The 12410-nt window shown below is 41.9% G+C and overlaps 3 protein-coding genes across 3 annotated transcripts in view; all 3 read right to left on the bottom strand.

Moving 5' to 3' along the window:
- Positions 1–968, bottom strand: part of LOC118565420 (tyrosine--tRNA ligase, cytoplasmic-like) — a 2665-nt gene extending 1697 nt beyond the window's left edge. The window contains 8 exon segments of the mRNA XM_036145859.1: positions 18–70; positions 158–270; positions 359–391; positions 394–418; positions 421–495; positions 575–660; positions 758–893; positions 948–968. Coding sequence (XP_036001752.1) covers positions 18–70; positions 158–270; positions 359–391; positions 394–418; positions 421–495; positions 575–660; positions 758–893; positions 948–968 — 542 coding nt within the window.
- A 7-nt stretch (positions 969–975) lies between these two features.
- LOC118565419 (tyrosine--tRNA ligase, cytoplasmic-like) lies at positions 976–7597 on the bottom strand. Its single transcript, XM_036145858.1, is given in 8 exon segments — positions 976–1071; positions 2665–2745; positions 3939–3989; positions 3991–4069; positions 4170–4345; positions 6728–6874; positions 6964–7033; positions 7457–7597. Coding segments are annotated over 7 exon segments (687 nt in total). The 5' UTR covers positions 7021–7033; positions 7457–7597.
- Positions 7598–8930: 1333 nt separating this feature from the next.
- Positions 8931–10954, bottom strand: LOC105916751 (SOSS complex subunit C). Its single transcript, XM_021309945.2, has one exon. It carries the CDS (start codon positions 10797–10799, stop codon positions 10488–10490), a length of 312 nt encoding a protein of 103 aa, XP_021165620.1. The 5' UTR covers positions 10800–10954; the 3' UTR covers positions 8931–10487.
- Positions 10955–12410: the final 1456 nt, after the last annotated feature.

The following is a 12410-nucleotide window of genomic DNA, read 5'->3' as shown; positions in this document are numbered from 1 at the left end:
TGACCACCGTCCTCGGCTCTGGCTCGCCACGTCGGATCTTCTCCAGGAACAGCGAGTCGGCGTCGGGATGCTGCGGGTTCAACACATCAGGATGTCAACACTAGGAAAGAAAAGGGTTCCCACTTGGTGCCAGTCACAGACCGCCTCGGTCACCAACCTTCTCCACGCTGATGATCTTGCCCACCCTGATGTCCAGCCTGGAGGGCACCAGCTCATCGTCTTCTCCTCCCCCTCCACCTCCTGCTGTTTTAGCACCTTTCCCTGCTTCTTCTGTCACACCCAGGTAGAAGAAGGGTCAGTGTGAGCATAAGGAGAGTCCTGGCTTGACGTGGAGCTGCTGGCGCAGTGACGCGCTGACTTGTCTTCGACGGATCGGGATACGCCGAGTTGTGAGTTTGCGCAGCTCCGGAGACTGGAACTCTTCTTTCTGATGGGATCCAGGAGCTGGTTCAGGGCCACTTCCACTGAGGCCTTCAGGTCTCCGGGATGGATCAGCTAAGAAGAGGAAAGCCGTTACCGGTGATTGCAGCAGGGCACGGGGAATCAATCCACCCTTTGGCGCAGCTTTACGCACCTCTTCGGCGAAATCCTTCTCCACTTCCTCAAACCCCGTATACACTTTGTCTCCGCCCCACTTGGGGTCCCGCTTGATGCTGAACTCTGAAAGACGCCAAACGACACAAATCAAGTCAGGCTCTTTGGGCGAAGACGACAGGGACGACAGGGAAAAAAAAAGCAGAGCGGATTAGCCTCCTACCTCCTCGCAGAGGAAAGAGGACGTGTTTGACGAAAGAGAGGACGCCGTTGTTCTGGATGTTGCCCGGCTCACAGAAAGCCTTCTTCAGCTTCTTCTTCACGTCCTCTTTGGAGTCCAGCAGGTCGATCTTAGAGTCCTGCACTCACCAAGGAGCATAAGCGTCAGGCCTGGTGTTTAAGTGTTCAGAAACGTTTCGCTGGAGTCTTTGCATTACGGCCTTACTTCTCTGAGGAGCTCATTTTAGTCCCCGTCAGCCCCGGAACCATCGGGTTCATCAGATGCGCTCGCTTTGCGTACCCAAGGGAGGGAAGGTACTGAAAAACAAATGGTGTCGCTGTACTGACCAATTTGGAACCGATCTTAGGTTTTGCACGCTTGAAGCAACTAAATAGAGGAGTAGAGGAGAGAGGAGTGGTTCATGTATAAATCCATGTTTGGAAAAAGGAGACCTGGGGTCCGTTCTTCGTACGTCACTAACTCGGTTAGCTGGATTTGATTGTTGCTGATTTGGCATGATCTTGGATTGTTTGGTTCTTCGAAACTCATCTTGGACTTGCTGTCATAGCAACATGTGCGCCAGCTTAAACCTGCTCGAGAGAAGGCTTATTTCATGTAAGCAAGATTACATCACGGCTGTATAAGCGGAGGAGAAAGGAAATATGCCGTAGCCATGTCCATTTTTACGACTGCAAACCTGTTGCGGAAGGTGAAGAATAATTTCAGAGCTTTTTGAATTAATCGCGTATTGCGCAATAGACAGGATTCCTTTAGCGCAGCGTGACAGTGTAATTGTAGAGAGATTTTCTTGGTTGGCTGTTATAAACAGACACACACATCATTTAACAGTGGCTTTTAAAGAGGAAAAAGTTGGTGTTGGAGCCATAAATCTAAAATATTAAGTTATTTGTATGATGGTTTGCTTTTTATTTTTATCATATTTAATAAGAAGATTTGTTCGGATCCATTTTATTGTGAGGTTTAGTTTTACTTTGAAAGGCTTGCTTCCTGTCGAGCCGTATAATTGTATTAGAAAAAAACTATGGATGGATTAATTCTAGCCACGGAGCAATACAGTTTTAACCGTGTAAACTGTGGATGACTTGGAAAGGAAGAACTTCATTTTTTAATGGATAAATCATTTTTTGGTTAAAATTCCCAGTTTGCCGTGTCCTTTTACTTCCTGTCTCTGAGGAAATGACACTGAAATTAGATCTCTTGACATAACAAGTGCCTTTTTACAATACAGTATAATAATTAAAGGCTACCATTTTGTAGAATATTCTTGTATTTCACTTTTAACTTGTCCCATGTTCTAGTGGGGTCCTGTGAAGGCTCTGATATAAAAGAACAAAGTAAATATGAAATTATTAAAATGCAAAAATTCATACTGTAGAAAGTGATAGAAACATCTACCATGGACAGTATTTACGCATTAATTTGTCTGCTGCTTTTTACCAGCCCTCTCTCCTGGCTTCAGCAGCTTTGAGGTGTTTTAATTATGACATCAAATTCAGCATAACCTTCCATTAAAAAGCTCTTGTTCTACTGGGAGAAAAACTGTGGGCGTTCTTGCTGAACAGCCAATAGCAGCGCTGCTGATCATTGTTTCTACTATCAATACATTTCCCCTTTGAAACAAACGCTATGAACGCGCAGTTGTCTCAGATAACTCAATCCAGTGATACTAATCAAATACACACAGGTGTGTTCGAAGAACCCAATTAGCCGGATCATGGTTAGCCGAATGAAATCATCTTGATGTGTCATTGATTTTTTTAAGCAACGTACGAAGAACGGACCCCAGGTGTTCTCTGCTCCGTATTTTTAACCAAACCGCGTCCGGACCATTTGAGACCACATTTAAAATTTCCCAAAGCCAGTCCACACATCCACAGAGGGGGTTCTACCTTCTCCGCCAGAGTGAAAATCTTCCTCTGGTCAACTCCTCCAAACTGGGCGTCGACTTTCAGGTACTCCTCGTCCAAAGCCTGAGAAAACAGACAAGTTCCTGGTTTCAGGCTAAATAGATCTCAGTGTTTCCTCCAGGATTTTTTAAGCAGTGGTGGCGGGCTGTTGTGATGCCAATCTCCTCCAATCCTCAGCGAGTAAAGTCGCTATTGGCTATCCTCAGTCACTAGACGATGCCATCGCCTAGTTTGCATGTTTGTTTATGTACTTGTGATCCAGGCTGTAGGTCAGAGAAGCCTTTGGCAAGAAAGAAAAGTGGGTAAAAACACTAAGTTTGTTTGGGCGTGCTTTGGTGGTGGCAGTAGTTAGAACGCACGACCCATGCATGGAGGCCTTAGCCCTCGACGAGGCTGACGCAGGTTCCACTCTGACCTGTGGGTCCTTTGCCGCATGTCTCTTTTGTACCTCCTTTCCTGTCAGCCTACTGTACAAAAAACGTGCCACTAGTGCTGTAAAACCTAAAAAAAAAAAAAAAATACTGTAGTTTGGAACTACAAAAGGACTTTATAAAATAATTTAGGAATTTTAATGCATTGCCTGACTTTACACGTCAAGAAATTTGGCCAAAAAGACGAGGTGAATACCTGATCAAAGCTGTGTTTGCATCAAATTCAGGGAATTATTTTAGTACGACAGTTTCAGAGAAGAAAAGAAACACTAAAACTGTATCTACGTCATATTTATTTCCCGTTTTCTAATAACGGATGTGATCACCTGCAGTGATTCGTTTGCAAGGAGGAAACGGAGTGGAGGGTCTCCTCTCTGCTGTCTTTGCTCTGACTGCAGGCCGTTTTCAGGACAAGGCAGCAGCTGCCTGCCTGTGAGACAGCGCTGAGGGAAGTTATGGTGGCTGCTGCTGCTGCTGCTGCTGTCTCAACACAATAATGCAGATCGATTGTTGCTTTTATGTGAAGTCGGCTATAAAAGCAAAAAAGTCGCTGGTTGCTTTTTTTGAGGAAAGAAAAAGTTTTTGGAGGGTCTGAAAAGTCACTAAATATAGCAATAAAGTTGGCAAACATCACACCTTTTTCAAAATAAAGTAATTTTTTTACATTTCATCATATTTACATTCACTTCAAACTTCTGATTAAGGTTAGACGGCACACCACCATCAGCTACATGTAGAGGAACCCTGGATCTATGAGCAGTGACTGAGTTAGATTCCTGCTACTCTGGATCCTGATACTTGAACTTTAGGACTAGAAGTGTTTACCTGTAGTCCAGGGTAGAGCAGACCGCTCAGCAGAGGATGCTCCACCTGCTTCAACCACTTCAGCTCCGGCCTTCTTAGCGTCGTGCTCCGTCACCATGGAGGACAGGCGGTACACGTCCAGGGTGTACTCTCTGTCCGACATCGAAGGACACAAGCACAGCTCAGCTCTGAGGCGAACAGCCGGTTTTGGCCGGAGGGTTTAGTTTTACCCGAGGCGCTGGGTCAACTGACCGGCTGAGCTGATAGTCGGTGCCTTTGATGAAACGCAGCTTCTCCAGAGGCACGCCGATGCTCTCCAACATGGCCTTGATCACCTGCTCGTAGTACTTCACCCGGAGCTCCAGCAGCTCCCAGGGAGCCTTCATGTTGTCGAGGTAAGCGTGCAGGTCTGCGAACAAAATAGTGACCTGAGGATCGGAAGAGAAAGCAGAATGAGAAACAGATGGCTGTAGGCCTGGATGATGTAGAAAAAAAACCATATGGATAAATAGAAATCATATTGATCCATATCGATAATTAGCCACAAAGTCAAAATATTTATTTTAAGTGCAGCCCTGGCCATTTTATGCTGTTGCGTAGCAACCAATTTTTTTTAGATATATAGCACACAAACACTGAATTCAAACTCAACCCTTTATTCAACCAACTTTTTACCAAAACTGCAAGTATTTTGAAAATGAAAAACAACGCATCCTCTCTGAACTCTTTGAACGGGGGGCGGAGCTTAGTGATGGAGCGTTCCTGGATCTAGGTTTGTGATTGGTTAGGACGATGTAATGACTCTAGGCTAGAGTGCAAAAGGAAAGGTATTAGTCTATTGAACTTTTTATTGACCCATTTTTTTTCTATCATCAATATACATCTATCAATCGATATATATTGCTATTAAGTTATCATCCAGCCCTATAAAGATGTGAAATTATAGAAATTATAGAAAGTATTAAAAGCCTTTTGCGTTTTGTCACCTTACAGGTACAAACCTATAGATGCTTTATAGCGTTTTTATGTCACAGATCAACACAAAGTAGTGCCCAACTGTGGCGTGGTTATTTTTTTGAATGAAAAAAAAAGGCTTGCCTTTTGTCCAGAGCGTAGGAAACACAGCAAAGCGGTGGAAGAAGGTGCTGTGGTCCAAAGTTCCACTTTTTGGCCTACATGTAAAAACGCTACGACTTTTTACTGAGGCTTGTCAAGACCTCTGAACATGCCTAGAGCCCACCGTCCCAGTCTGCCCCTCACTATGACTGCTTGCTTGGTGACGTTGCGCATTTTGACAGAGAAACAAACAAAAAAACATTCCACATGCTTCTTGCTGCTCTAGGCATCGCAAAGAAAACAATACTCAAGACCTGGAAGAATAAATGCAGCTTAAATATTATTTATTTAAAGGGACAGTGGTGTAACTAATTTGGCTTTCAATTAGCAAAACTCAAGTATTGCTTTCATTAATAAATATTCTGGCAAAGTCTAACGACCTCACATCAAGAATGAAAGCGTTTTCATAGCTTACAATTAGTTTATAAATACACAGGTATCGTGCAGCTATTATTACCAGGTGGAGTGGAGATAATTCCTGACGGGAAAAAGAGGCTAGCTACATGTATGAGGAGGACACGTATTAGCTACATGACCTCCATGTAGTTAATACATGGAGGACATGTTTACATCGTCAGACTTATTACACTCCGAGGCTTCTGTAGTAGCAATTATGGTGGAGTCGTTTGTGAAAATCTTACACACTGGGACTTTCAATTCAATTTATTTTATTTATATAGCGCCAATTCATGATACATGTCATCTCAAGGCACTTTACAATGTCAAATTCAATTATATTGATCATACAGAAACCCAGCAGGTTGCATCAAGTCTTGACGAGCAACATTCACTCCTGAAAGCCTGTAGAGCTACAGGGAGAGTCGTCTGCATTGTCGATGGCTTTGCAGCAATCCCCATACTGAGCAAGCACGAAGCGACAGTGGAGAGGAAAACTCCCCTTTAACAGAGAGGAAAACCTCCAGCAGAACCAGTCTCAGTGTAAATGGTCATCTGCCTCGACCCACTGGAGGTTAGAGAAGACAGAGCAGAGACACAAAAGGCAGAGAAGTACACATTGATCAAGGAATCTTTAAAGATTTAATAATAATAATAATAATAATAATAAATAATAATAATAATAATAATAATCTGTGCCAAATTATGTTTCTGTGGTGAAAAAGTTTGCTTGTAGGAAAAAAACAGCCGACCATTAGACCCCAAGTAATTTAAGGTTTCCACAACTTTCCCGTTCTAAAAACTTTGCACCTCCCGGCAACAAATTCTCACGCGCTCGCACAAACGGTGAAAGATCATACAAACATACATTTCCATTTTGTTCATGTCCCCCCCACCGGGACCTCAGTGCAGTCGTCATTTAATAGAGCCAATCAAGCAGTTAGGATCGTCCTGAGATCTCCCCTTTTGGTCTGCTCTAGCACCCGTAGGCGTTCTGTTTCTCCATTGGTGAAAAAAGGAACAATCAAACAACCATCTGTCCTACACGGTAAGACCGACACCACACGTACCATCTCCACTGTGAAGCACAGCGGTGGCCAGCATGATGCTGTGGGGGGGTGTTCACAGACACCGATACTCAGTCTGACTGAGCCAGTCCAGCAGTATAGGTCAACGTGTTGAAACCAGGTATGGATGTTTTCCTTCCCACTTCACAAATACGTGAAAAAATAAATCGAATGAACGAGCTGTTAGGTGTGTTCTGGCAGATAAAAGAGGCCTTTGTGATTCCCACTCACCTCACAGCCGGCCCTCAGGAAATCAGCGATCTTAGACATGGGAACAAAGTAGGCCACGTGAGGTTTGCCGGTGGTCGCCGTCCCCCAGTACACCTTGAGCTCCCTCTCCTGAAGAACCTGCTTCAGCTTCTCCTCGCCGAGGACCTCCTGCAATGGGCAGCAAGCTGAGCGTCAGCACGCCGACTGGCGGCGCGGCCTCCGGTTCATGGCGGGGAAAGGTTTGGCTTGGGGCTCACCTGGAGGTTCCTGGTGATCAGGTTGAACTTCTCCTCCGGACTCAGCTGATCCGCCATGATGCTGGGCCTTCTGACAACGAGCTCAGTTTCAGTTCAACCTGGGATATCACGTGACGTCATCCCACATCCCCTCCCCAACCCCCCAGTGTAGTAGCAGCTTCATACAGCAGGATCGCACTGAATGATGACGCACACCTTAAAACACACACACACACACACACACACACACACACACACAGCGAGCCCACGAAACTTCACGACACAAAACGTATCTTTATCTGATCTGCAGATTTCAGTGTGTTAAACCAGCTCGGGTTTCACGTCAACAATACAACAAGTCGGTTCAATCATGAATGGATCGATGAGCCTCCAGCTAGTTAGCGAAACCATGTGGAGCTACAGGAACCGCGATCTGTCTGACTAACCGTATTAGCTTTGTCTTCCAGCCCGGTTGGTTTACATTAAAACAGCTTCCTGAAAGCCGAGCGCTCACCTGCGGATCGGTGCTCCTACAACGGGTGGTGGAGAAGAGAAAAAGCCGGCTGGGTGGACCTGTCAACGGGTTGCATCAGCGGCAGCGTCGGCTCGGTTATCCTCTCCAGGCCAGCAGGGGAGAGCAATCGAGTGCAGATCTTCTTCTTCTTCTTCTTCGTGGAATTTTATTGGCGGTTGGCACGCAACGAAATGGTGCATTACCGCCACCAACTGGTGTGGAGTGTGGATCTGAATGGCTACTATTTACGAGTGCAGATCGCAGAGATCGTGCTTAAATGAATAAATTGAACTGAGAAAAATATTTATAATATTTTAAACTGTGTTTTTTTTTAGGATGTACCGATTTCCATAAGGTGAAAGAGACACACACAAAAACACTAAGCCCTAAAATTCATGTTTTTTTTTAAAATAAACAAAGGTTTCGAAGATCGTTTTCTACAATCTGTCATTAGGATAGATTTATCTTTTTCAGATTTCAAACATCTAGGTCAGAGGTCGGCCACCTTTACGATCCAAGGAGCCAATTTTGCCCTCAGTCCAACTAGATCAAAGTTTAGAACTGCAGATGGGACGCCTTTTGAAGGAAAAAAAAGGTTATGTGCAATAAATATCTATGACCTGCATTTTATCTTTAAAGTTTTAAAATAAAGAAAACCATAAAACATTTGCAACGAAGAAAAGGATTGATATCATTTCCATCTATAGGACGTCGATATTTGTGGAAAATAATGTTTTAAAAACATGTTTCCAACAAAAACCTGCTAAAACTGGCCATTTGTTATCATATCTATTTTTAAAACACATTTGTTTTTTTCATAATTTTTAGGCTAACTTATTAAGAACCACTGTGGGAGGTCCAAAGAGCTACATGTTGCTCTGGAGAGGCTGGCTGCAGAACTCTTGCCTAGGTAGTGCACTTTTTGGAAGAGAAGATGCAGAAGTCAAAAAGCGCTGAATTTGTCTTTTTTGTTTTTTCAATTGTCAGTTTTTATTATCACAAATTGGGCTATGTAGAGTCTGTCATTAGTGTAGAACACAAGTCTGTTCAGGTTTAGCCGGTCTAGAAACTTTGGATTTCAAATTAGAGCAGATTAAAAATAAGAAAACAACCTTTAGTTAACTCAGAAGCTGTGAATCAGACGCTAACTTCAGCTTCCTTTTAAAATCAGACTGATTTAAATTATTCTAAAACAAATGTCTCAAGGATATTACCTGATAGCTTGCAATTATGTCTTAGCACTTAAAATCAGTACAATTGTAAAACAGTGACTTTAAAAATGACTTGGGTCCAAACTATTAAATCAAAGCAAATGTCAGTTTCTCAAAAATATTTTGTATCCCCTAAAATCAAACAGTATATAAAAGCTCCAGTTTTCTCAGTTAACAATCGATTGGATGTTAATGAAAAAATGTGACTCAGTATCTCCAGAATGTCGTATGTTAGTGCCACAATGATTCCATTTCTATCTCGGTTTTTTGGTAGTTTTTTATTTTCAACTTTTTTAATTTATCACCCAGGTATTCCATCTGTCTGACTCTACCTTTTTTATTTATTTTTTGTTGTGGCACTTTCAGACTAAATCTAGTAGACTTAGTCTGTCACGTAAAAAAAAAAAAACACTTTTACTCATAGCTCTGTCTAGTACTTTAAAATCATTAGTTAATATTCACTACTCCTACACTAGAGGGTCTAGCCTCCACTTTAGCCCCTGCAACCCCTAGACATAACTTAGAAAGTGCAAAACATATTCCAAAAGCGAGACACAGCAACTCATATTTTAAATTTCATTCAATTTTATATAAAGTATATTGACATTAACCATTAATTAGAAAAAAATAGCATATGCCTGCTTTATAACTATGTAAATTTACTAAATAGTAAGATGGAATTATTGCAGATTTTGGTGGACAATTCTTTATCAATATATCATTAAAACCATCTTTCCAGAAAGATTCTATTGAAAATAATATCTGTTTAAAAACAAAAAACCAAAAAAACCAAACGAAAAACGGACTACACTTGCCTCGACCAAAATCATTTATGAACTTTAGAGGTGGCAGCTTAAACCCAAAACAGTCACTATGACATCAAAAATATAAATTTTAGCTACACATAACAGAACCTCTTTCCTGCTCACATTACAAAGGCATGACCGCAGAAATAAAGAACCAGGCACGATGTTGGAAGATTGAGGGTAAATTAAAGAACAAAACACAAGCATGACATCCAGTGCCTACTACTGTCTGTAGCAGACTGAAAAGTGTGCAAAAGTAACGAGTGGATAAATGGATGGAAAGAGATTTTCAGAAATATTGTTCAACTTGAAATTTTGTAAGAATACGTTTCACAACTCAAAGCTCTTAAAGAATTTGAGATCAATTTTGAATAAGCAAGCCCAGCTTTTAGCTGGCATATATTTTTATGCTAATCAAATTGTCACGTGTTTGTTAGTAACTAAAATAGGGCTGGGGTTTAACGAACTTGTTCAGTCTAACATTATCGAGTTCAGGCTTGACAAGTTGGAGTATTTCAGATCGTCACTGCAGATGGACATAAAGTCCAGATTCCTTAGAAAAACAAGGACATGCTCCTTTAATCTAGCGCAGATACCATACTGAGCGGTGTGCAGCCATTTTCGCTTACAGTGCACAACATGGGGGCGGGGCGTTAGGTAATAAACACTAACTAGAGAGGACAATAAACAACAGAAAACTCCCGAGGGTTGCATCTGTGCTCGTACGCCCCCTGACTGAAGGGCGCCCAGGGCGGAGAGCCAGAACGCCTATGAAAACAACACATGTAAAAGTATGAACGCCGTTTATACAAACTTTACAAATGTTCTGCCGCTTTTCTATTTAAAAAAAGCGAACAGAAAGTAAACATGACATGGATTCGGAACTTTATTTCTATCTGATATTAACATAAAGAATAAAAAAATAATAAAAAAATAAACATTCCGGGTCCAACGGATTGAGCTTGGTGAGTTCTGGTCGGAGCACCGGGAGGGAGCTCCCGCTGCAGTGCGCAGTCAGAGGTCGGGCTCCAGCCGGGGCAGCACCGGCAGGATGAGGTTCCCGAACGAGGAGTCCTGCGTGATGAAGAAGCCGGAGGAGTGGACGTGGGCGTGCTGCAGGGCGGCCTTCTGCTGGGCGGCGATGTGCTGCTGCTCCGCGCACTCCCTCGCCTCCTTCAGGCTGCTCCGGGCCGACATGGGGATGTTGGCTCCGGGGCTGGCCATGGACTGGCTCTGCATCAGCCGCCTCTTCTCCTTGTCCAGCTCCGCCAGGATGGCCACACGGGTCTTGTTCTGGAAGCCCTGTCCGGGAGGGCTGGCGGTCATGGCGGCTGGATAGCGACCGGGGCTGGGGAGGATAAAGTCGCCTTCAAGCGCCCTTTGAGTTAAATTGGATAAATAAATCGCGGAGCTTCTGGCTTTGCGCAGATTAAATAACGGAACGGAAACACTTCCGGTTCGAGAGCTGCTTTTCACAATAAAAGAAAAGCGTTTTCTAAGTTGAAACAAGCCGAACCCTATTGGTCCTTATGAGGCTTTTATAAAGCATGATGTGGGTTTTATTTGCCTATTAACATAATCAGGTTAATATAAAGTAAAGGTTTAAAATGTCCCTTTAAAAATGTCTAATTGTTATCTGTTGTCATATGTGTCATCACAAACCACACGCTGTTATTGGGATCTTAAGTCACAGGTCGATTACGTGGCGATCATAGAGTTGTAGGCAAATTATACATTATTTTTCTTACTTTTGAGTAGTAAAAATCTGAAAAGTGTGGCGTGCATTTGTATTTTAGGAGAACTCTTAAAGAAAAAAAGGGGAGTCTTTCCCTTGAGTTAAAGTAAGGAATGTGGAGCATCATTTCTGTTTCACAAATAAGGGAAATACTAAATATTTGTAGCTAATCAGTATCAAATTAGTGTCTGACTGCGCAAACGAGTGACTATTTGTGTAATATTATGAATTTATTTTAATTCTCTTCATTCTTGTATACCTATTATTATGACTTTATTCTTGTACTTTTCAAAAATAATTTTGTATTAAGGTCATTTTAGATTGCGGAAAAATAAATTATTGAGTACATTTACACACACTCACACAAACTCATACAAACATTTTGAGATTAATTCCACGCATTTGCGAGAAAAAAAACTTGTTTTCTGATGTCACAAAGTTATCAATTTGTGAGAAAAAAAGAATTTTCCATGATTAAGGGCATGAATTTGCTATATTAAATAAACCACCTGTGGTGTACCATAGTCTTCATGATGTTGTTTGTTCACTAATGTGCTTAACAACCATCCGAGGCCTCACAGAACTTCTGGGATTTATTTAGTAAAGAGAGAAGGAGTAACCCTACAGACAGTTCTGGCCTCCATTTGTGACAAATTGTTAAAAAAAAAACCTTTGTTGCTTTTCTTTTGCATTATAATTATGCATTGCTTTGTGTTGGTCAGTCACATAACTTTCAAAACTAAAATACATTTGTTGTTGCATTATGACAGATTTGGAGAAAAAAAAAACGTGAGCGCAGTTTTGCAAGACAACACATGCATGTCTTATACCGCACCAACACTAGGTGGCAGTAAGCGTTAAGTCTTTTCGCCAGTTTCTATTGCAAATATGTTGACACGTCCAGTCCAAACTTTTATTGCAGAATTTACATATTTTATGTGCATTGAATGAGTTTCTTTTACTTAAATTTGAAGCTAATAATTGTATTATTTATTACTCTCATCACATGTACATCTTCTGTTAAATTCTAGCTAATTCTTAATGCATTTCAATCATTTAGAATGTCGTGGAAAAAGGAAACTTAATCAGTAAAATAACTCAAGCAGTGAAACCAAATATCGCACATTCATTACAGTGATATCCTCGAGCATTTGTTCCTATTAATTTTATTGGTTGAGCATATGGCTTACAACCAATGAAAA

The sequence above is a fragment of the Fundulus heteroclitus genome, chromosome 13, assembly GCF_011125445.2.
Source record: "Fundulus heteroclitus isolate FHET01 chromosome 13, MU-UCD_Fhet_4.1, whole genome shotgun sequence".
In the NCBI taxonomy this organism is placed as follows: domain Eukaryota; kingdom Metazoa; phylum Chordata; class Actinopteri; order Cyprinodontiformes; family Fundulidae; genus Fundulus; species Fundulus heteroclitus.
Note: the sequence above shows the minus strand (reverse complement) of the source record. Positions and strands in the feature narration are given on the sequence as shown.

What these genes read in the sequence shown, in the direction of transcription:
- LOC105916751 (XM_021309945.2), bottom strand. Translation starts at nt 10,799, where the DNA reads ATGACCGCCAGCCCTCCCGGACAGGGCTTCCAGAACAAGACCCGTGTG.